The following is a 24,921-nucleotide window of genomic DNA, read 5'->3' as shown; positions in this document are numbered from 1 at the left end:
TCCTTTGTTTTGCGTGGAGACCCCGAACATTACAGAGCCAGAGATTTTTAGCAGAGCCAGCCTGGTCATGGCTGGAACATTAAAGTATTAAAGTATTAAATAAATAATTGCCTATCATTCTAATTGTAATATATAAAGCATATACATGTTCCATTGAAATTTTCGTTGATCCTGTGAACATTTGTATTATGTTATTGCTACGTCAGCACAAAATTCAGCCAAATCACTCCCAACATAGAACAGATTCAAAGAATTCAAGCCTTCTCTGTTCATGAAGTATGTGTGAGCAGACACTGATTCCTCTGAATCTGCATAGTGTTACTTACTGACTACTTTTTCCCTCTACCTCATTCTACGGACCGAAGGCAAAGTCAATAGCCTGAATGAAGCATATTTGTATGACGTAATGGTTCACGTTCATTATGGTAACCACATAAAAGAAATTCCATCACAGCAACTGTAAAATTTTGCTACATGCAACCATTAGAAACCGGGTTGAGAGAATAGGTTCAGAATGAAAAAGGATCATGAGATTAGCCCACATCTTCTCCTAAACGCCAGACAACAGATATTACACTTTTTAAACGTTTGGTTGTTTTTTATATTTCACACACATCCTGATTTAGGAATCAATACTAGAGTGAAGCACAAATACTGCAAAGGCACAATACATACAATTAATTTAGTATTTCTGATCCTAGTAGAAACACAGTACCAGAAGCATCTCTGGAGATCTCACTTTTGTAGCCCAAGAGATTGATTAGTATTGGGATAAGCATCTAAGCTTTTGGGTATGAATAGGGGTCTTTTCACTGAAACATCATATGTTCTTGTTCATCCCCTTCGATTTTCCCATCAGTGTCCAAGTTTACTTTTTTCGCTTTAAGAAAAGGCTTCTGTAACAGGAAGGGTTGAGTTATGCTGTCCCTCTATAACAAATGAAGCAACTCTCCTCATTTTCCTACTAATGAAGTTCAGCCTGTCTCACTAATGTTTTCCAAAAGAAACAAGAACAATTCAAATAAGAGCAACACAAAGTATTTTAATGCAGTTTCTAGAAAAGTGAGTAATCCTACGTCGCCAAGGAAATGAATGCCTATGTAAGAAATGAAGTGGATTGCAAGCACAAGATGTTTTCCCTTCACAGAAAATTAAATTAAAAGAAGGGTCCAGAGCTGAGAGAGACCTTCCCTTAGAACATGCTCCTCCTTCTCCAAACCCTTACCTTTGTGAGAAAACGTCTCGGTAGGGGCTGCCGTGCTGCAGTGCAATCCCATATCCTCTGTCCGCAACAGTGTTCCCGACCGTGTAAAAAGAACAGTCTGCGTCGTTGATGGCCACGTACTCCAGTACTGCTGCGTCCCATACAAAGGCATAGTTCCCATATTTCACCTGTGGTAAACAGAGGAAAAGCTCAGACTACAGACTGTCAAGTCCAAAAGGAGGTCAGTGCACCTAAAAACGTGGCCGTTTCAGCACAGTTTGTTCTTTAAGGAAAGTAAAGTTTGGGTGCCCAACAGCTGTCAGCACAAAAAGTGCACTGGGACCGGTGCCACGCGGTGCTTTGGCTGAGCACCTCAGCAGAAATGGAAGAAACGTGATCTGAAAACAACGTGCCATCAGTGAAACAGCTCCGTGCAGGAAACTCTACCGTCCCTCTTCCGGGAACAAAGGAAACATCAGACTCCCTCCATCAATTCCACCCAAGTCCCCCACTAAGTTTTTCTTTCAGCCATAAAAACAGCCATTTAGAGGGAAGGTAGGTATTCACGTTGGGAGAAGCGCGGGAGGGTAGGCATGGCTATCCAGATGGAAGACCTCTGTTCAAGATGGTCCACACTTCAGTCATGCTTCAGGTTGCCGTAGATGTCATGAACACCTGTGTGTCTTTTGGGCTCTGTGCATGATTGTGGGCTAAATCACACCAACTAGATTTTTGGGGATTATTTTTCTTGGCATGAATGGTTTTCACATATCTTCAAAGACTTTTGTACAGCAAGATCATGTAAGCCATTTTAACAGTTTGACTAAGATAAATTCGAAACAACTCATTATATTGAAAAGCTTTTGAAGTAACATTTTACTATCCATTCACATTTGAAACAAATCCAGATTTTTTTTTCCATTTAAATATATGGGATGTATAAAACATTTCAGCATTTATTTAGAAGCAAGCTTTTAAAAACAGAAATTCAGTCTAAACAAATCCTTCCTTATTTCAGCAGATTTCTACTTTTCAGTCAAATCATGTTTTTCTGAAAAAAAAAAAAAAATCTCTAGCTGCTCTACCAGATCTTCTACCAGTTTTCTGTTTTGTTGGTCTCTATGTCAGACCTGAAGAATCACATTGCTTTTTCCCTGACCCGCTGCTTGGCTTCACTCAGCGCTTTCCCTATGCCATATTAGCCAACTAAGCTGTAAAACTAGGCTGAACCCATTGACTTTGTACATCTAATGGGAATAAATATGTGACAGCTAAGAGAAAAGTAAACAAAACACAAAAAGGCCATCTGGGGCCAGGCAACCCAGAGAGAATTCAAAACCAAGTCAGCATATCAAAATAAGCAATGTCAGTACATCATTTAGATTAGGCTTTGACAATGTAGATTATGTTTTTAAAGACTGTTTACATATAAAAGTTACTGAAGCAAGCCACACCGGCTGCTTGCTCACAAGATGTAGTGCACAAGGAACGATTGCATTTGGGACACATTCCTTTTCATGCATAATCAATCTGAATTAGGCACTGCAGGCCTGGAAAGGGAATATTTCCTATTTCCATTCGTAGCTATGGTACGTGGAGGATTTGTGCAGATTTTGGAGCAGAAAGGGAGTCATATTATCTGTGGACTCCGCATGATTGGCAGGACGAAGAAAATTCTTTTCAAAATATACACACACACAAATGCAGGACTGGGTCAGTTTTAATCTTCAGGCTCTGAAAATGGTCAAGAATGGGGTTTTTTTTGCCTCCCAGTGGAGGTTAAGGTTTATCTAAACAGCCAGGGAATAAGGGATAGAGGTGAACTTGCTGTTAACAAACAATACAACTTGTATGCTTGTCTTTAGGCACGGCAACTCACAGAGCTCTTCCCAGCTTGGGTTATTCTGATCTTCCTGCAGGCACCACTTGGCTAAGAAATAGATAGCATGACTGAGAAAAAAGCTCTTTCTAGGAGCATTTAAAAGGATAATGACTCAGCCTGAAAACGAATCATGATGTGCAGACAGCAAGGGAGGGAAACAGGAGACAAAAGCAGAAGATCAGAAGGGGGAAAATGAATCCTGAAGAGGATCAGATGGACTTTCCAAACATAGGAATTAAGGAAAAGTGAGGTTCAAAAGAGGAGTAATTTTACATGCGGGGAGATAACCTTTGAGGTGACGGCAAGAGCAGAGGGTTATGTTTTGACACCCGCTTTTGTCCTAACCCACCCTTTTAACGTCCTACTGCATTGAATTCCCCTAAGTGCTTGTAAAGAGACTTTATCAGCTGCTCAGCTGGTCAGGAAAAATTCTCTTGATTTGGCTGCCCTGCTGTAAAACAACTTACAGTGAGAATACATAAAAATGGTAAAAGCACTTACTGTCAATAATATCTGTGATGAAGTGGTATATACAAGATCCTTAGAGCAGACCTGATAATATCACAGTTCAGGTTCCCACAAAGATACTGCTTTTCACAGATAAGATCACAGTGAGCCTCAGTTAAAGTGCATGGGGCAAGAAAGAGATTGAAGAGCCAGAAGGGATCATCCCAGCCATCTACCTTCAACACATGATTGATCCATGCAGTAAAATAGAGCCTTTTTAGCATTTTTGCCCTATCCATTTACAAATCTAGGGAATTCAAATCCATGGAGCAAATCCATGCGATTGTCATGTTTGCAATCACTCTTTTTATGGAACTACTCCTCAGTCGAACAGTTTTCATTGCTATTCAACGTATTTATTTTTACTACTTTTTTTTTATTTAAATAACTTTCTTATGTCATTCCTAGTTATTTTTCCTTTTGTAGTTCTAAATACTCTCACTTTGGGGCTGACACCTTTCAATTATTGATGAACCTTTCTGTTACTTAGCTGGGCTGGATATAGCTTTCTTTAATCTTTTCTTGCAAATCTATCAGTTCAGTCCTCCCGTTAGCAGTGACACTACTTTTGAACTGTTTCCAATTCTTAATTTTTATATATGAGAAAAACACCTGTCTTGCTAAGAGAGAATCAGTTATCTGCCAGCTCAGGAGGCATATGATTCCCTTTTTAGCATACCCTTCTGAGATTCACAGTCTAAACCGTCTGCCCATGGATCTTTCACACAGCTTAAGACTGGTTTTAGCCTAAAGATCCAAGAATAAAATTTTGCTACAGTATAGCGTATCTGGAACATTGCTGATGTTTTAGATTTACACCTACAAATAAGGGGTAGCTATACTATGAAAAGGGGGGGGATGATGCTCTGTGTGAAAGGAGAAGGGAATTTCAGAACAAAATGTCAATTAAAAACCTATATCCTCCTCTCTCTCCCTCTTACTATGAGAAGCACATATTTTGTAGCTTTCCAGTAGCTATACTGAAGACTTCCACTCTGGGCCTCAAAATGAACAGCAAAAATTCCAACTCTGCATTATGAGAAAAAGTTAAGGAGCTTACAGTCAGTCAATTATGGGGCCTAAATGAAAGCAAAATCTCCTTGGAAAAAGAAACGGTTCTTTGTATTATATATAACTCACTACTCGCAGAAGATCTGCATCCCTGATTCTACATTTCCACCCCATTATATTGGCATTTTGTGTTGAGATAATAACATTTCAGGATGGTGGCAAATCTGAATGCTGTTCACACACAACCACACAGCCCAGGATTGCCAGGGAAGCATTTGTAGGAGGGCAGCGTATTATTATTCAGCAGCAACCCCAGCTTTCCAGTCTGCCAGTGCATGGAGAACTGACACTTCAGTCTCCTTCCCTGTGGCATCCCACCTGTCAGTATAGCAGAGGCTAAAAAGATTTTTGGAGTATCTGGTGACTATTGCCATAGGAAAAAAAAAATTATAGGCAAAATTGAACCTGTTAGTTGTTCATCAGGGTATTTTGAACTCATGTGCTACACTGGTTGTTAAGTGAAACTGGGAGGCATGGTACCTGTCAGAAATGCTTGACCTGACTTCACTGTTTTGTGAACAATTCCAAAGGAGTTACTATGAAAAAAGTTGTTACACAGAATAGGGGCCATCAGCACATAGATGGTAAAACTATTTCTATAAGGCTGTTATATTTCTATTTTCTATCACTGCACATTTACAAAATTTTTATTTGCTGAAGCCCTGCCTGTAGATATTAGCTAAAATTTATCTTTGATGACTCCACCAAAAACCAGTTGAGTTATACGAGGAAAGCATTTAAAGCCATTACACTGTTACATATGCACGTATTTTATGCCAACATGGATGTGGATAGTATTTCTTCTTACAGCTAACCCATTCATGCAGAGTAGGCTGAATAATGTATTTGTGTACAACTCCAGCATTCTAAAAATGCATTTCTAGGTCTAGAAAATTATAAATTTCAGAAAAAAATAATTGTAAGTAAACAACAACCAACTACTGCAATTTTGCATACTTGAATTCTTGGACAATATCTTTTCTGTATTTTAAATGCCTCTTCAAAAGAAATACAAAGAATCCTCATGAAAGAAAAAATGTACACAATAGGCTGCAGGTTAAACAGCACTGGCACTTATTTTTCCTGCAGACCTCTTTTAAATATTTCATCATACATAAAATATGTTACCTGTTATAAAAACAACACAACTTTTAAGGCCAGGGAGTTCAGTTAAGTTTCAACTGATTAAAGTGATATTCATTTCCTGGAAGAAAATCTGAAAATTATTAGATAATGCTGATGAGGCATATTTTCTGAATACCCTGTACCTACACCCCAGTGGCACAATGGTGATGCTTTTTCTACTCATTTCCATTACGAGTCAAGCGCCATCCTTCCCCTCCAACTGCTGTACAACTTTGCCTGCCTACGAAGTTGTCAATTGTATTTTAGCCAAGAACACATGAACAGAAACGGACTCTTCCACAGCATAGCAGCAGCAACTCCAGCTCTACCTAAACCCAGTCAAGGACACTGATTGATCACCTGCTCCATACAGTGCTTTGAGGATCATGTTCTCCAATACGGACCATTCCTCTGCACTGACTACACAGGGGAAAAACACCATCCGATGCTGCTAGCCCTGTGCCTACCAGTGTGGACCTAAGACTTTGGCATATATAAATACAAAAATTAATTTTTTGACATAATCTTTGCATATTCAGCCAGCATGCAGTAGCTGCAGCCTGCAGAGGGCTGTACTCCATTCTACAAAACAGCTTCGCCAAGGCTGCTGTTACAAGAGGAATGAAGAAGAGGGAACAAAATTGAACAAACACTTGCAAATATATGAGTGAGAGCTAATGTACATAATGTGGATATTGTACTCTGAAACGGGAAAAGGCAAAGATAAAATTTGTGGCGGAAGCTTAAATCTAGATTTTCGTGTTGACAGATGTTGCCAAACAGCTTGATGGCATTCACAACGGAGGTTTTTTTCAGCAGAAGGGAATGGAAACACATTGATCTCCATAATCCTCTTGCAAGAGGCCAACGAAGTTGCTGTTTATCAGACTGAAGCAGAAGTCAGATCTTCTGCCTTCAGAGAAATTCTCGTGTGCTGATTTGTTTTCCTCCAGGGACAAAGGTTTCAAGTCTTGGTTTTGTTCAGAAAGGGCACAATTCTGGCTAACTTCTATTTGGATCCCAGTGAAATAAAATCTCACATTTCATCTTTGTTGAATAAAACCCACTAATCTACAGTTCTCTCAAAACTAAACTTTCTGTAGTTCTGAAGTACAATTTTGGAGCTTCTTGCCCAGCACTCCCTTGCAGGCCAGCACGTGTGGCTGATCTGCAGAACTTAAGAGTGAAATGCAGTCATGCAATCAGGGAGGCAGAATACGAATCTGACCGACAGCTCTCTGTGGTGCAGTACGGGAGTTGGATTCCTGTGATGGTATTAAGAGTGCAGAATAAAAATGCCTATATACATAAAACTCTATTCAGTCATGAAGGCAAGCAGCTAAATAAATAATAATAATAATAATAATAATAATAATAATAACCCATTAGGATGTCATTTTGCAGGGTCTATAGAGAGCTACTTAAATTCAAGGGGCACTATTTGACAAACATTGAAACTCACTCTTTGTGCTTATTCAAACAGAGAAGTGTGGAATCATTTCTAAAAGCGTTATTGAGCTAGTGCCCAGGAATGAACAGCAGCAGGAAATGAAACACCGGGGAGTTTACGGGAGGAAAGAAGAGGTTAGAAATCCCAGCCTCATCTCCTCTTCAGTATGAAGTTTATCTTTCATTACATTGTCATATCAGCTTCAATGGCATGTCTGTTTGCTCCAAATAAAACTTCACCAGGAAAAACATTAATTCCTCACATGCAACCTGCCACCAACTTCTTGAGAAAAGCCTCATGATCACACGTTCACTTGTTACACTGGGCAGACCTTGAATAATTAATCCGGAATTAGAAGAATTACTCAGGTATGAGAGCTCTGTAATGAGGGAGTGCCTTTGTGTTAGAATTTTTCCAGTGTTCAGTGCATTCACATTTTGCCGTTGTAATTAAACGTAACTTGTAAGTACAAGAAAGAAAATAATAAGCAGAGCAAAACAGAGCGGAGGCCAATCAAAGGTACAATTTCTGAGGGTGGTGGGAGAACAGAGACAGCTGCTTCTCCAGGTAATCACAGCAAAGCACTAAAAACGTATCAGATCACACTCATCGCTGACACGCAGCTGAACCACAGGTTCATTACAGCTAACATTAATTTCAGATGGGAGAGAAACAGGAGAAAAAAACAACAGGGAAAAAAAAAATTTCAGCAAAGCAGACCTTTGAAAGGTAAGGAACCAATTTTTTTTTATGCCAGCTTTTCATTTATTTTGTGACAACTAAGTGCTGCAGATAGTAATGGAGACTATTTTAAGTGTATCACCAGTGAAGGTCATATACAGAAATGATATGAAAGCAGTTCAGGTTCCCCAAAAAACTTAGATCTGTGGTAGCCAAGTGGCAGTCTCAATAATGAGGCAAGTTTAAACAAAATGTCACTAAAGTGACTCCCCCCTTCTGATATATTTGTATTTTTGTGGCAGCTAATCCCCAATAAAAGAACATTTAAATGAGAAAATGTACACAGATCAATTATCTTAATTTGGGTAAAAGGGTAAAATTCTGTGGATTAAAGTATCATGAAGAAGATAAACCCAGGTGAATTTAGAGAAGCAGCAACCTTCTTTAAATTAAATCAATCCAGCATGACACTAACTGAAGGGTGCTTGTCCTCATTCTTTAGAAGTAGAGTCGATCTAACTGCAATTCTTGGGCAGCATTCCTCATTCAAAGACATACTTACTGAATACCAACTGCAAGGATAGAAAAATAATCAAAAGTCAAAAACCTACTCATCAAAACCATTCATCATCTGAAAAAGAACTTTGACCACAAGAAAATTCTTTGCAAAACTACCAATGTTACTGAAAAATCCTCCAGTAAAAGCTAATTTGAAACAATACAGTTTCATTTTAGAAACATTTTGAAGAAACTGACTTAACTTTCAGTTTTTTATATTCCTTGTACAAGAGCTCTGACCACTTTACAGTGGTAATAGGATTCAGGATGTTCCACTACTCACGCAAAAGAATTTCACTATCTTCTTTTGAACCATTTTATTCTTCTCTCTTTGATAAGCATCTCCTGCCCAGGTTCGGATGGAGCCGGCTTGGCACTGCAAACCTAGACACAGAATCCCGAAGCTCCAAAAGAAATGCTTCCCAACCCCTCTTTTTCCCCCTCTGAAATTACATTGCACAACAGTTTAGCATGTTTCCCCTCATTTTGGTACCCTGGAGGAGACAAGAAGCACTAACTGCTGGCAACCTGCACTGCACCTCACAAGCTTGGGCTGGGGCACGAAGGAACAGGTTCGGACCATAAAGCTCAGTGCTTTCACATCAGTTTGCTTTCATACAGACTTTGGTGGTCTTGAAAGCTACTTCTTCCTCTGGCAAACCTGCATGAAACCATCAATCTTCTCTAGCAGTGAATCCTCCCCTTAAGCGCAGTGGTTTATGTGGCTGCGGAAAGCAGCAGACTGAGATTTGTCCCAACGCCTTAAGGTTTCTACCTTTCAGTGATACCTGGCATCCCCTTTCCCTGAGAGTTCAATAAGGGCTACCCCGGGGTGTCTCTAAGTATGTCTTTCAGGCTGTAAGTTCAGGCTGCTGAGCGTTTCCAGCAAAGCACTCCGGAAAAGCTCCACAGAGAAGTTTCTGCCCTATGGTATTTCCAGCTAAAGCAACCGTTTTAAGCGCGATCAGGTCTCCTGCAGGCGGGTCAGTCCCTTCTGACCACGCAGCCTAGATGGCGGATGCTAGACAAATAAATGTTCCTGTATCCCCAGGTCAGTGCATTGTTAAGAGCATTGTTATTGCTCTAACGTGTGGGTTCCTAATGCCACCACACCGCCCCTTGTCACCAGCTTATCAGGTCCTTGGAGACCCTGCTGCTGAATGCATTTTAATTCTCGCAAGAAGGTACTTTGAACCCACAGGAAAGGAAAACATTACAGATCTGAGCTAAGAAGGTTTTCTCTTTCTTTTGCAGTTTAGGACTCATGGAAAACATTAGGAGCTGTGGAAGGAAGAAGACCAGTGCAGTGGCACTTTTTACTCAGTTCAGACTGCCTGCTTGCTGTCATCATGCAGACAACTAAGAAGATGACACAACCTAACAAGTTGTCACATATTGTCTCCGTAGTCTTAAAAGCTAGCTCCTCTCTGCTGCTGCCCACCCTGCAGCAAGCTGCTAGGGGGAGCAGGGTGCCAGGCTGAAAAATACAGACAGCACATCGGCAATCCAAAACACTCAGCATTTCACGGTCACCAACTAGGAAGTCAAATCCCTCATGTAAAACAGTTAATACAAAGAATATGGTTACAGTCATTTAAAATGCACAACTAAGCCTCTGCCAGGCAGAGCAAGTCCAGGTAAAGGAGCAGGCACCCGGGTTCTTTATGTACAAAGGTGAATAAAGATGTAAACAGTGTCCAGAAGGAGTTTCAAGTTCAGACAGCACCTAAATCAGTGTAACTTATGCATCTGAGCACTCTTCACATTCAACTAAGGATTTTATATGTTTATTGCAATTCCAATTTCAGGTGATAGTTGGGCTTTCACATTCTTACAGAGTGAAATACTTACAGCCTTTGCCTTAAAGTGTACACAACATAGTTCATCTCCGGCTACAACCTGTGCAGGCATTTCCACTTATCCAAGTCTATAACATTCATTTTGCACACCTTTGTAAATAACGAATGAAGTGCAAGTCACAGACTCCCATTATATTTGTTTCTAATTCATCCTGACCTGCCCACACAATAGCTCAGATGCCAGAAATGAGTTTACAGTTGACAGAACTAGGAAACAGCAGCCAAACACCAACTAAAAAAAAAAAAATGTTGTAAAACAATCACTCAATTCCTTATCGTGCTGGAGGATTCATTCAGGACTGATATTTTTCATGAAAGATTTCTAATCCCTTCTTTCTCCTGAAACAGAAATCAACCAAAATTCCTGGGCAGTACACATGACAAACTCAGAGAGATAATGTTAAACACAGAGCTTTTGCTTGATGAAAGCGATAAATGGAGTCTGACAGAAACTAGTTATCTTTCTGCACAAGGAGTTTCAAGATTTTGAATTAAGGAAAAGCATTGCAAAAATCCAAACTGGAGAATATTTTCTTCCAAAAAGTTGACTTAAACCTGAATTATTTTCCCTGCAATGGATTAACACTTCAAAAGGAAAAACCATTTTGATCAAAACTTAATAGTTCAATATGGAAATATCCTATGAAGATGTTGACAAGTTTAGAGCTTTTAAAGATAAACAATGTTTTACAAAAATACCTCCTTCCTTACACAGTTTGAGTTTGGAATATTACTGTAATATTCCAGTGGATAAATGCCTAATGACAACTCACTCTGGTTTACTTGATCTATGTTTGTAGGCATCTTAAAAAAATCTAAACATATATAAATACAACCATTAATACAATAAGCGACTGTATTTCCTGCTTCACTCTAGATTTCCCGTAAGTCTGCTAAATCATGGAAACTTATGTCTCCTTACATTTTGCCCGAGCCTGTCAGATTCAAACTTGGACAAAATATGCTGTGAAATCTTATTATATCATAAATGAGAAGAATAGTTCTTTGGTAAATATACAATGCAATTAGTCAGCCAGTCTTACTCATTTTCTTAATTTGAGTTTGATGTGTATACCCTGTGTCACTGGTGTTCTTTTGAAAAATATAATACAATTGGGTTAAATTCAAGTACTTCTTCTAGTCCTACCACATTAATAAAAATGCTAAGGCATCTTTGAGATGAGTAATGAGAACAGTGGAGTTAAAATATTTATGGAATGGAAAAAATGATGGCACAGGGTTTTTTCAATTTTAATCGTGATAATACAATGCAATCAGCTGATTTGCCTTCTTAAAATGAAGTAGCATTTCACCTAGAATTAGGAACATCAGTTGAGATTTTCGTAGTTACACAATACACTTGCAAATCAGGTATTTATGCATGCAGCATGGACAGCTAGGTGCCCAGCTAACCATGTATACCAGTAAATATCTTACTCGAGTGAATGAAATGATTTCATTAATTAGCCCCAAACAAAGGGAAAGGAAAAAGAAAAACACAAGCAATAGCATCATAAAATCATCAACTTGACATTCTAGTGCTTCATCCAATGTGCGGCAGGTATCACCTGGCATCTGTGTGGGGATGGCTTGAAAAATGCCACTACCTTGTTAGGAAATGTAATCTCATTCAGTGTCGTCTTATTTATTTTACTGAAAAACAAATTGGACCTTGACTGTAAGAAGAATGAATATCTAAACTGATGGTTAATTGTTAGTTACATTTATATCATAACCTAACTTAAAAATAACTTCTCTTTTACAGAACTATGCCATGAGAGGAATATTACATGGGACACATATATAGTAAATGCGGGGAAGAACTACGGTTTTTCTCTGGCTTTGGAAGAATTAGAGAGAAGCCACAGTACTTCACTGCACCTGGGAACATGTGAGCTGCCAGCACAGTGGCAAGGGTGGAGAAAAAGCCTTAACTGGCTGCCAAAGCAAAAAAATAAAAATTTACTTGCCCAGGTCTATTGTATTGGCATGCTCCTCATTCCTTCAGTATGGATTTTAAAATGGAAAACAATAAACACAATTTTCTTCTTCACTTGTTTAGGAAGATGTTACACAGCTTCTCACAAACTGGCGATATATGCCTAACCAAGTTTTCAGGAAAAGCAGCTGCGTGAGTGCATCTGTATGCACAACGCACACAAACAGCTTTGCTGCTGCACAGTACTTGTGTGTAGACACACCTCCTTTCTGTGTTCAGTTATATTAAAACATCATACACATACCATACTGCACACACGTGGGTTCTTCTTCTGAAAATACAATCCCTTCAGACACAAATGGAAAGCATAATTCCTACTGATGGACACCTACATCAAGTCCAATGTAGTATCTTTGTTGCTGTATCATTCATGTTAAATTTTAGAAAAAGTTTAATTCACAAGATGTATACAAGAAAGCAGAGGAGATACAATGCCAGGAAAAGATATCCTCCTTTATCTTATGTATGACATATCTATGAAGAGCGTATTTTATTGTAGCTGAAGAAGGTAAAACCACAATAATATTTTTCTTGTCTTTTTCGAGTTTTTGAGTCTTTTTAGCTGTGTTTATTCTTTTTGTCATATTTCAAGTTATTTAGAGCCCAATAATGCAAGTTCAATGGGAATCTAAGGCCTCGTACAGGCATCTACATTTGGCAGCTATTGAATAAGTAATACTCAGTTCAATGGACTTACCCTGTACCTACATGGGGCACACACTCAGTGCAGAACCTAGGCCTAGCAATGTTCGAGCTGAATGAACCAAGAGATAAAACACAGACCTGTAAGGGCATAAAATATGGCAAGAGCATAATAAAAATAAAATTCTACAGATTGAGTGTAATATGATAAAGATTAAATCAAAACTGCAGTTGCATAATGTACATAAAATTTGTCATGGGGTGTTAGAAACACCTCATAGCTTACACATTTAATAGAGTAGTAATAACTAAAACACACTGAAAGCCATATAGAATGTGTGCAGTATAAATCATGAAAGGATACAATATAATTTGACACAGTATCTGTCAAAAAGTGTACCATGTAAAACTCTATGGGGACTGAAGAAACTCTACCAGGCCTAGGACTACTGTTAGAAAGAAATTCAAAACAAACCTTCTGCAAGTTTCTCTGTTATTTGTAATTTGTCTTCGTTCAGCTAGGAATGGATCTGGATGTTATATAATGTCATGTAAAGTAATTCTTGCTCTTATGAGATTTTCCCTCCACGTTACTCGGTTCATGAGGTCTGGAACAATCAAGTCAGCTTCCAAATTGGTGGATGCAAATACAAACAGGGCCAAGGTCTACCACTGACTGTTTTCAATGGATGACAAATTTGACCTAATGATTTCTCATGTTGGATGTAGGGAGCAATTAACTCTGAAGATATGAGAAAGGGTGTCATAGAAAGACAGGGCAAAGCTTTGATGGGATGTTCTAGGAAGGTGGAGAAACAGGTGGAGAAGCCAGTTGATGAGTGGCTGAATTGGGAGATTCAAGATTTTGAAAAGCGTGATGTTAGTTTGGGAGTGGAGAGGTACAGCAAGAAGGGTAGTAAAATCCATCAGATGCAAAGAATTTATGTGATCTTGAGTCACATGCTTGGCTGATGTTTCCACCCCTTTCCACTAAACTTCATTTTAATTTTGCAAAACCGCTATCATGTCTGATAATGTGGGGAGACTCTCAACACCACAGCATGAGTGAACGTATTCAGAAGTACAATTCTCTAAATCAAGATCGTTATTGGCATCTATGGAAAGACAAAATAATACCCTGAGTATTTTCCACAACTGTTGTCATTCCCAAACATATGTTTTATGTCATTATTTTAGCCAGAATTTTGGTATGAGCTCTTTTGATTTACTTTTGGGTTTGTCTCCTTTGATCCTCTTCCATGATCTCATATCATGTTTCATTTTTTGTTGTTCTACTTTCTTTGTTGTGTTCCATCTGCCATTCACTTTGTTAAATCCAAAATGGTTTAATGATCAAGCTAATGAAGAATAAGATACTGTTTAAAGAAAACCATCTCCTTCATTTAGCTTTCAGCACAACTATAGCATAAGCAAAGATGTTCAATTTAATAATAGCATCATCTGATGGACTGAAAGCGTTTTGCAAACATTCATTAACTGATGCTCACATTTTCCTTTTGTGAGAAATTTTCCTCACCTTTGCTGTTTACACCTGCCCGATCTGCACCTACATTATTGTGTGTTGTCCCCAGACTGTGAATTGCAACATTTGGGACTCCAAGAGACATTCATATAACAACTTGTGTGTAAAGACAAGACTTGAGCAAAATTTTAGCACTTGAGGCCAAAATTTTGATTCTGAAGATACTGCTGCTTATAAGCACCGGATTTTTTTCATGCCAAATTCTGCCTTTGAGCAAGCAGTAGCTGTGTGCCTCTCCTCTGTAAGGGATGAGCAGACTGGTGTCCTCTCTCATACCAATGCTTAGTGAAGACCCATGAATGAGATGACAGGGTACTAGTCCCCATTGAGAGGCCCAGTCCTGCAGCCTCCCCAGTGCATACTTGAAGTGTCACATAAAACACAACCACGCTCAGAACTCCTGCCACGTGTGAAACAAAATTTAGAGGTTTTAAAATTTGAATTTGTTGTCTTCTTCTGACCACCTGCAGTGTAGAAACCTAGCCCATGCCATTTCTCCATGCTGCAGGACACAGATTATTTTTTTCAGTGTCTCCCAGAGTCACAAATTCAGACTGTTTTGGACCAAGGTATGTTGCAATACCTTGGATCAGTCACAAGAAAGATGTCCTGGCCATCCATCTCTTATACAAAGGAATACTCAGGAATTGCAGCCAGTGCTTAGCGGAAGATTTTGATGTTTCCTGGGAATTTGTATCCTGGTTAGGGTCAAGACTCATTAATGGGAAGGTGCCATGTTCTAGATTTGTTTACTCACAGGTTGAGAATTCTTGCTAGAAAGGTATTTGTGCTGGTTTTGGCTGGGATAGAGTTAATTTTCTTCATAGTAGCTAGTATGGGGCTGTGTTTTGGATTTGTGCTGAAAACAGTGTTGATAACACAGGGATGTTTTCGTTACTGCTGAGCAGTGCTTACACAGAGCCAAGGCCTTTTCTGCTTCTCACCCCACCCCACCAGCGAGCAGGCTGGGGGTGCACCAGAAGCTGGGAGGGGACACAGCCAGGACAGCTGACCCCAACTGACCAAAGGGATATTCCATACCATATAATGTCATGTGCAGCATGTAAAGCTGGGGGAAGAAGGAGGAAGGGGGGACGTTCGGAGTGATGGTGCTTTGTCTTCCCAAGTAACCGTTGGCGCCTTTCTTTCCGGGAGGGGGCTGACCTCCTGCCTGCCGATGGGAAGTAGTGAATGAATTCCTTGTTTGGCTCTGCTTGCGCGCACGGCTTTTGCTTTACCCGTTAAACAGTCTTTATCTCAACCCACGAGTTTTCTCACTTTTACTCTTCTGATTCTCTCCCCCATCCCACCAGGGAGGAGTGAGCGAGTGGCTGGGTGGTGCTTAGTTGCCGTCTGGGGTTAAACCATGGCAGTATTACAAGGAAATCCCGACCCGAGGTCAGAGCGATAAAACAACCAAAGCTTCTGCTCTTTGATTGATGTTATGGCCAGCTTGGTACTTACAGACTTGTATAATACAGCTGCTTACCTACTGGCTTTTCATTACAGATGCATTGTATTTTCCACCCATCTTGATACAGTCCCTGGTATTTATATTCCTCCCTCTGTTATATTCAGCAGGGAATGGGGTCTGTTTTATTTGATTAACTAGGCATTCTGCAAGCAGCCACAAACACCAATCAGCCCCCATGCAGTGGGAAAGCTTTAGAGCTGGGAATGGTAAACAACCCTCTCCTGCCATTGTAATCCCAGCAAGGGAGTTGCGCAGTCTATCTAGATCAGGTATTTTATGCAGACTGATAGAAGACTGAAATGTGATTACAGCCTGGTTAAAATGCTTCTTAAAATACTCCACGTAGCACTTTAATCCTCTCCTCCCATAGCTTGGCTATTAAAAAGAAACTGATTTATTGTAGTCACATTTTCAAACTGGACAACTCTGCCACCTAGTTCAAATACAGAGAGACATAAACTGCTTGCTCGCAATTTAACTAAAGAGAATAAAATGGTGGAAAACCCACACTCATCATTACTCTTCAGCCTAAGGAAAGACTCTGCTTATTTAACAGAATAATTTTAGCTTTATTTTCAGTTGACACACTTTAAGAAAGCCAGCTTACCTACCTGGCCTACCTTCCTCAATGACGTGCTGTTACTTCTAAATTTTTAACTTGGTGGCTGGAAAGTTCATTCCATCTACATTTCTTTCCAAGAAAAGCACTCAGAAAACACCTTCTCAGTTGCTTGAATCAGGTCAGAAAAAGACAGTAGGGGGAGGGATCATAATACATGTTATAGAAAAAACACATTATTTTGTTTGGCTTTCCAAGGATTTTGTTGCATATGAAAGGTGCCTGGCTAATGCCAGAGAATGAAAGATCTTTTACCATTTTCGTTTGTCGCTGCCTATGCACCACGGACACATGCCAGTCTTGCAGGTTGAGTAACAGGAGAGAGAAAACTGTTTTTCTACAACCATCTGATCCTCTACTCTACTCAGCTGGGACTGCCACATTGGTGACTACAGCCATGAAAAACCTGCAGGAGCTGAAAATACTGTTTAGGTAACATTTAGAAAAGCTCCTCTGCACACCCACAGAAGAGCTCAGAGAGACAGCGTCAGGAGGGAGTGCCCAAATAATGCCCTGCCGGGCTACTCCCTGGTCCATCCCAGGAGCTGTCCACAGCCCGTATGCACAGCCACAATGTGCATGTAGAGTCCCATTTTAGTTCAAAACACTCCTCTCCCAGGTTTCAGAGCCCTGCACAGATGTTAGGAAGAAAGCTGTGTGAAACTTCTGGCTGAATGGGATTTGAAACCCCCTGAAATATTTAGTGGGAGTTGGAGGCATGTTTTCACTTCACATAGCTCCAGAGGAGGTAAGTGAATAAGTCTAGAGAGCAAAGCACCCACAAGAGCCGCGGATCATGTCCTGACACCAGACCGTAGTGCAGCGTGACAGCCTCCGCCCTGGGGACTTTCTGCTTACTATAATTGTCCTTTAAAGAAATAACCCCCTACAACCCAACCTCAGGATTTTGTTGGCATGAGTATGGTTTAAACTCACAAAAGTTAATCATATGTTCTGGCACTCTGCTGAGTAGGACACCAATTATTTTTGTGTAACCACTATCCAGTTTGAACCATCAGATCTGGTGCTTCAAACTGGTCCTCTTCCTCCTCTCTCCCTCCTTAAACACAACATAAACATTTTTTTTCTCAAAACACTTGGGATTCAATAAATTGATATATTCCAACAAAATGCAGTTTTACTAGAATATTTCCCACTATGTATAATCAGATGACTGAGGACAATGTCAAAAAGCAGCAAAAGTCTGCTCAGTCTCCAGTCTCCCAGACCAGATGTTTTAAGATCAGACCTTAAGAGATCTCTCTAGCTCTACAACCTGTAGAATGTGCATTTAAACGCACACAGGTATTTAGAAGCACAGACCTGGAGTTTTTAAACATAAACACCATTTTGGGGATGCGTAGGTAAAATTTTGGGTTCCTCTTTTGTATTTGAAAAATTAGCCTTTTCTGTCCTTTATTTCTCTAGATGATATCTTAAATCACACCGGACTTTCTTCTCCCTCCTGTTTTGAGACTAGGATGACTTTAAGGGCAATCATCTCTTTTAGTTAAAGGTTCTGATACTCAGACATTTGATACTCATATATGTTAGAGACTAGAAAGGTTGATTTTCCTAAGTATTCTGCCAGTGCTTTTTAGTCTACAATTTAATTTTCCTGCACCATCCTTATTACTTCACTAGCATTTAATTGCCTACCAATAATGTATTGATTATTTCAAGATGATAGTCTAAAAATTTGCTATTAGAGCAGCTGCAGGTTCTCCCTGAGCTATCCTCTTTTGCTTTCCTATTACTTACAGCTGTAAGAGTATTAGAATTAAAAAATTCTGAATGATTTCAGGAGGGACTATTAAATGTCTTACAGTGGAGTCTTGCTATAGATCTACTCACTGCAATTGCATTTCCTGGTGTCTGGAATAGACTTTTTATTTGTTTGTTTAGTTACAAGTTATTTAACAGAAATTATATAAATCTGTCAAACTGTCTTATGAACGATTGGTACAGCCGCTCCAAGTCTGTTACTTCTTACACCTCTCTCACCATTTTAGACTTGCAGCCTCATAGTCCAATGCTTTAGAGCTGGAATATACAGCACATTTTATACATCCCTTTCTCATTACTTCTATTCATGTCTTTTTTCTGTCACATATATCCTTTAAACAGCCTTACATTCAATCCCATCATTTGCATTTGTTAATGCATCACAACATATTTGGGAATTATTAAAATATGTTAATACACAAAGTGAGAGCTGGAAGGATTTCAGCAAGAAAGTGAATACATTACCAAGTTCCATGCCTGAAGCAAGAGTGTGCTCTCCTGTCTCCATCTATTGATCATTAGACAGAGTCTGCATTTCCCCTGATCTGTGTGTGATACGTCCCCAGTGCAGCCCACCACACTGTGAGCCTGCAACTGGGCTTCAAAGTGACAGTCAGAGTTTTGGAAAGCTTCTGATTGTGAATTGAAAGTCGCAGAATTCATTGCACAGATAAACAGTGAGACAACGTAAGCCGATGGAGATAGCAAAGGATATGCGTGACCGCGTAGAGGTGAAGGTGGAAAGAAGAAAAGCTTAGGGAGCTGGGCAAAAGTTGGAGTAGCTGGTATCCAAACAGAAGAGACAGAGGATCAAAAAGCAGAAAAATGAAAAAGTAAGAGGGAGGGAACAAAGTGAAGCGAGAATTCAGAAGGAAAAGAATGAGCCGAGGTTGCTGGAGCTGCATAGGAGTCTGTGAAGTCCCCAGACACCCTCGGTATGGTGGTGTTATTCATCTTCATGAACCTGCAAACGTTACAGAACCTCTGTAGGAAAAGCACTAAGTTATTGGAGATAAAATGGAGAAATAAGAGCTCACAGGACCAGAATAATAGATGCCTAATACCTTTCGTGTCCCCTGTAGGCAAACAAGAGTGCTCCAAATGCCAAACTACTCTTCTCCGTCAGGCACTTTAGAGAGTTTTTCTTTCTTTGGATAACGAGAATCCAAAATGAGGAATCTGTCTGCCGTGGAAAGGGATGTGAGCCATAGAGAGGGTTCGGCAAGGGAGCTGTGGCTTTACTACTGACTTTGCATGAGTGAGTTAAAAAAAGCAGGGGAAGGACAGGCGGAACCAACAAAGGAGGAGATATAATCTAAATTTCTATTTCTCCCTGAGGCAGCAATTTTTGAGAGAACTTTTCCACTGATGGTTTTGAAAAAGGGGAATAGAACTAGATCTGGGCACAAAAGAAAATGTGTGGTTGTTAAACTGCACAAATTCAAATCTTTTCATCACCCTCCCATAGGAAAATGGCTACAAGAACTGACCTGAAAAAGTAACAAAAAATACTTCAAAGAGGACATTTTACTCACCCAAAGCTTTGCTTCCCCATAGGTTGCACAGAAATGGCCCACATCTGATGCGGCCAGACTAGGAAAGCATATTCGTAGGAGTTTGTAACTTCCATCAGGAGTCTCTCTTGTTTAATAAAGAGCAATCTCAGAGGCCTAAAGGATTACAGGACTTGTTATGTCCTATTCATTCCAATTCCTGCTAAATCAAAATAAATGATGGCTTGCCAAAGTGGAATGACATGCAAGCAGCACACCCGGTTTGTGAAGACATCAGGCGCTAATAGAGCAGAGCAGCAGAGTGCTGAGCTCAAAGTAACCCTGCAGTAATAAAACCTGAGATAACGCACGTGCTACTCAAAAATACGAAGAAGGGTATATCCCTCCACAAGCTGCTGACATACAAGAGGAGGTTCGCTGCTCTGCTAGCATCGCAGCACAGCTTGCTCATCCCTCTACAGTCTTTGGTCATTTAAAGCTGTTGGTCATACTCTTTTTTGGTGAGACAATGCCATCGATGAAGAGCCTAGGAAAGTAGCACATACAATTTTAGCAATTGCATGAGAAGTAGATCTATGGGTTGGAAAAAGTAGCAAAAGTTCATAATCTAGCAAAAGATTCCCTGTATTTCTTTTTCATTATATATACCCCACATGCTTTCACTGTAAGATGCCACATCAGGACTAACGTCACTCTAGCAGCAGTGCACAGATGACAAAAACTGCACTCTCAGTACCTTTCTGCCCCAAAGAGTCTTCCTCTCCCAAATCCTTCCTGGCCTCTGCAGCTGATAAACAGAAGGGAGAACATCATCTTGTTTTGGTTTTAATTGAGAGAGGAATCATAGAATCATAGAATCATTAAGGTTGGAAAAGACCTCTAAGATCATCAAGTCCAACCATCAACCCAACACCACCATGCCCACTAAACCATGTCCCTAAGCTCCTCATCTACACGTCTTTTAAATACCTCCAGGGATGGTGACTCCACCACTTCCCTGGGCAGCCTGTTCCAAGGCCTGACCACTCTTTCAGTAAAGAAATTTTTCCTAACATGCAGCAGAACTTCCGTTTTGCTTCAAATATATCCGTAAAGACATCTCCTTTTTGCACTCTTTACTAAAGCCTGTATTTTACTCATGAGATGGTTTATAACAGCACCCATGAGAGCTGTTTCTCTTTCAGATCTCTCCTGTGCTAATGCATAATAAATGCACTCATCACATAGTAAATATTCAGAAACCTTTTTTTATGGAATATGACAATAGCATTGTTCTGTTAGACCCAAATATGTACAAATTGAGCTACTCGTTTGTAGGAGTGGGTTCAGCATCCTTTTCTGCTTATGCCACCCTTTCTAACAGGTGCATCCCTAATACTGAGTGTGGCCAGCTAAGAAAACTTCAGCAACAAATAATGCCAGCAAAAAAATTTCCTTTGAGCATTATCCTGACATACTCATGCTCAGCTTTTACACTCTTTTTCTTAAATTATTTCCTAATTGTCAGTTTTCTTTCTCCCTGTTCTCTTCCAAAATTTCTCATTCCCTAAAAATCCCAGCTTCAGTAGGGAGCTCGGAATTTCTATAATTAATCACTTGCTAGTGCAAATGAAAGCAGTATTCATGCTGCTTAGTTATTCAGAAATTTAAAGTCTCTCATATATAAAGCTTGAGATTATGGTATACAGATGTGATACAGCCACAGAAACAAATGGGGATACATACTGCTCTGGCAGCAATTCCCAGAGTTGCACGCTGCCAGAAAAAGGCACAAGGAGATATAAGGGGGATAAACTAAGCATTACCAGCTACAAACTCCTCATACAGGTAGCCACAAGCAATTACTCTGCATGTTGCGGTCAGAGCGTGGTGTTGCAGTCCTACCTTCCCCATCTATCAGAAATATCCGAAGTTCTCCAGAAATTAAAAAAAAAAAAAAGGAAAACTCCTATTTGTTATCTCTACACGTGGAATCTGTGGACTATTTAACACAACATTAATTCTACTTTTTGTGGGTGCATGAGGATTGGTTTAGACCAAATGCCTGGCAATACACCATGTGCCTTATAGTGGCAGCTACCACACACTTCTACAGAGCTGGTCTCCTACTGTCAGGACAGGGATGCACTCCACGTGTTTCTCTCATGACGCCATCCTAATTAGTCCATTTCTACACAAGAGAAACCCCAACTGAAATCTCCACCAACAAAGGAATCAATTTTCCTCTCTGGACTGTTTTGCTATGTAAAAAGATGACTACAGGATTAGAAACAGGCTAAGGCGTGAAGTACTTAGCTTTGTATTTGGCCGTCAGGATGAAGAGTGGGGACCCCCCCGATCCCATGCTCACTCCTCAAACGGCTGTCTGCCATCCTTTCTCCAGCTGAAAAGTCTGGACTCAGCTCTCTGCAGAATGCAATTCTACAGGTTTCAAGCAAAATTGGTTCCTCCGGGTATATTTTGCTATTTCTTATTTTTATTGCCATGTCTAGTCACGGAATATGATCTTATTTTGATAGGTACTGTACAAAATAAGCCACCAAGAAAAATAGGTTCCCAGATTAGGCACTCCCAATCACTGTCTAGAGAAGGAAACTGGCTGTCTACAATATCTAGGAAAGAAACTTGGGCACCTAAATTAGGCACCTAAAGTTACACATGATGGGAGTATCGTTGTAGTCATGACAATTTAAGGATCTAAGTGAAGCAAGGTTTTAAGAGAAAATTACCTTTAAACAGAAGAAGGGATATATCTGTGGTGGGACCCCTAAATAACCAAGCAAACAAACCTTCTCTGAAAACAAGCAGAAAACTTCAAGATTAGAAAACCGTCTCTGAGATTAATGCACTTATGTTAATCAATGAGATAATTCAAGAGAAATATGTAGCTGGCACCACTGAAGCTGGAGAAAACGAGATATAATAAGGACCGATTTCTTAAAAAAATCTTTTTTTTTCCCCTATCTTTTTATATTGTATCTGACTTTTACAAAATTTAGCTCCCATGCTCATCTTTTGAAGTTAAGCTGTAGCTCTCCTTTGAGGATGAAGGCTGAAAGGTCAGACACAGAGAGGTTGTTTTCTGAGAAATACTCTTCCTCTGATAATCGTTGTGTTCATTAATTTAGTTCATTCTGGGGTATAGTAGTTCTTTGGTTTCACCCGCATCACATCTATGATGGTATTTAGATGACTGTAGTGTGAGTTCCTCTCTCCCCTCTTATTTGGCAGTTATAAAATATTTTTTTTGAAAGAGCATAAAGCATCAACAAAACAGTGCTGCTCAGTTGATGGGTAGCGATCATAGTACACCAGAGACCTAGTTGTCAAGGTTTTTGTTAGTGTAATAACAAAGGAGAGTGTTGAGGAGTTTGAAGAAAAGACAAGATTACCGTCTCGAGGGAAAACTTCATACCTTACAGGAGAGTCCTTGGAGAAAGCATAAAGATACTTGCTTGAATAAGGAGTTGCACTGAAAGCTCACACAAATGATTTCTAATTCCGAAATGAGAAAGCTACAGGGAGAGTCAGAATCAACCATGAAGGGCCTTGGAACTCAAGAAATTATTTTTTTCTTTTTTTTTTCCCACGAGCATTTTCAATAGAACTAAATGCAGAAAGAGCGTTTTGTAAAGGCCAGAGAAAATAACACTGAAAAGTACTGAAGTGATGGACTGGAGGTTGTATGGGTAAATCATAGACATGTTGTGGAAGGCAAAACTTAAACAGACACACAAGCTTAAGCAATAGAAAGCCACAGGAAAGAAAATGAAGACTACAAGGTCAGCTATTGTAGGTTTTAGGTTGAACTAAGTTAGTGGTCAGACATTCATGAAAAGACAGTAGAGGAAAACACACAAATTTTATTTCAGATAAAAGGAGCTCAGTTCAGTGTAAGATAAGCAGAACTGCCAAGTTGTCTCCCTGGAGCCACTAGCTGAATTTGTTTGGACTTGATAATACTCAGGGATGAGCTACAGATAGAAAAGACTATGGTCTTGGATGTAGGATGGCCAACAAAAATTGGAGGACAGATCTGGAAAATTCTCCAAAATAATAGAGAGATAAGAGACAGAGCAAGCAAAGACAGTCATGCAAGGTAGAATGTCATGGCACCACAGCAGGACATCAGCCAGTGACATCTGAGGCTGTTAAAGTGACTGGCAGGCATATGCAGACTGACCTTTGAACAGAAGTCATGAGCAGCTTGGATGGCATTTCAATGAGAGCAAAAGGGGTAAGGTATATTCGGGAGCATGTAAGATGAAACAGGAGAAGATAAACTCATAAAATTTTCAGGAAACTGGACCCAAAGGAATATGGCAGTAGTTGGCTTGCTTAGTTGTTGGAAGAACACACGTCCACGTAGATCCATTTCTTGATATGTAGGCTGACTCAAATTTTGACTTACATTTTCGTTTGAATAAAGCCAAACTGCAGAAAATAACTTTTACAGGTGTTCTACTCAAGATAAAACCTGTGAAAACTCTCTGGAAAGTCAAAGTTAGACCAAACTTTGGTATATGCTTAAAAGCGTTCGTAAGGGAGAGTAAGCCTTTCGTTGAGCCTACCTTGAATTCTGAGAAAATGAGGCAGCAGGAAAACGGTTTTGTATCTCATTTTTAAAGCTATGCACAGAATCTTCTTCATGCTCTGTTGACTGTCACAGATCAGTTATTATACATCCAAAACACATTGACCCCCTAAGCTAATCCAGATAACTATTAGCCTTTTGATAATGCCTGAAAGTAACACCACACTGCGTTTGTAGTGCTTTCTGGTCAGGATTCTAAATTTTTGCACTGCTGCAAGTTTGATTAAGCTCTAGATATGGAAGCAAAGATACACAGGATTATGGGGCGGGGGGAGATCTTTCTCCAGGCTGATTATTCTTTTGGCTCATGCAAACTGAAGCCAATTTGTGATAAGGCTATGAGAAATATGCTTTGCAATGAAATATACCCCACTCCCCCACCCCCATAAACTGACATGGCAAGCTATGAGACAT

At 39.8% G+C, this 24,921-nt stretch overlaps 1 protein-coding gene across 1 annotated transcript in view; it reads right to left on the bottom strand.

The window, feature by feature from the left end:
• LOC104082738 (glutamate receptor ionotropic, delta-2) overlaps positions 1–24,921 on the bottom strand; it is a gene marked incomplete at its 5' end in the record, with an annotated part of 109,774 nt that overhangs the window by 69,320 nt on the left and 15,533 nt on the right. Inside the window, one exon of the mRNA XM_009585968.1 lies at positions 1,226–1,392. Within this exon, the coding sequence (XP_009584263.1) occupies positions 1,226–1,392 (167 nt within the window). The remainder of the gene's footprint in view (positions 1–1,225; positions 1,393–24,921) is intronic.

This window comes from Fulmarus glacialis, unplaced genomic scaffold, assembly GCF_000690835.1.
Source record: "Fulmarus glacialis isolate BGI_N327 unplaced genomic scaffold, ASM69083v1 scaffold8369, whole genome shotgun sequence".
In the NCBI taxonomy this organism is placed as follows: Eukaryota; Metazoa; Chordata; class Aves; order Procellariiformes; family Procellariidae; genus Fulmarus; species Fulmarus glacialis.
This window is presented reverse-complemented; position numbering and strand designations above follow the sequence as displayed.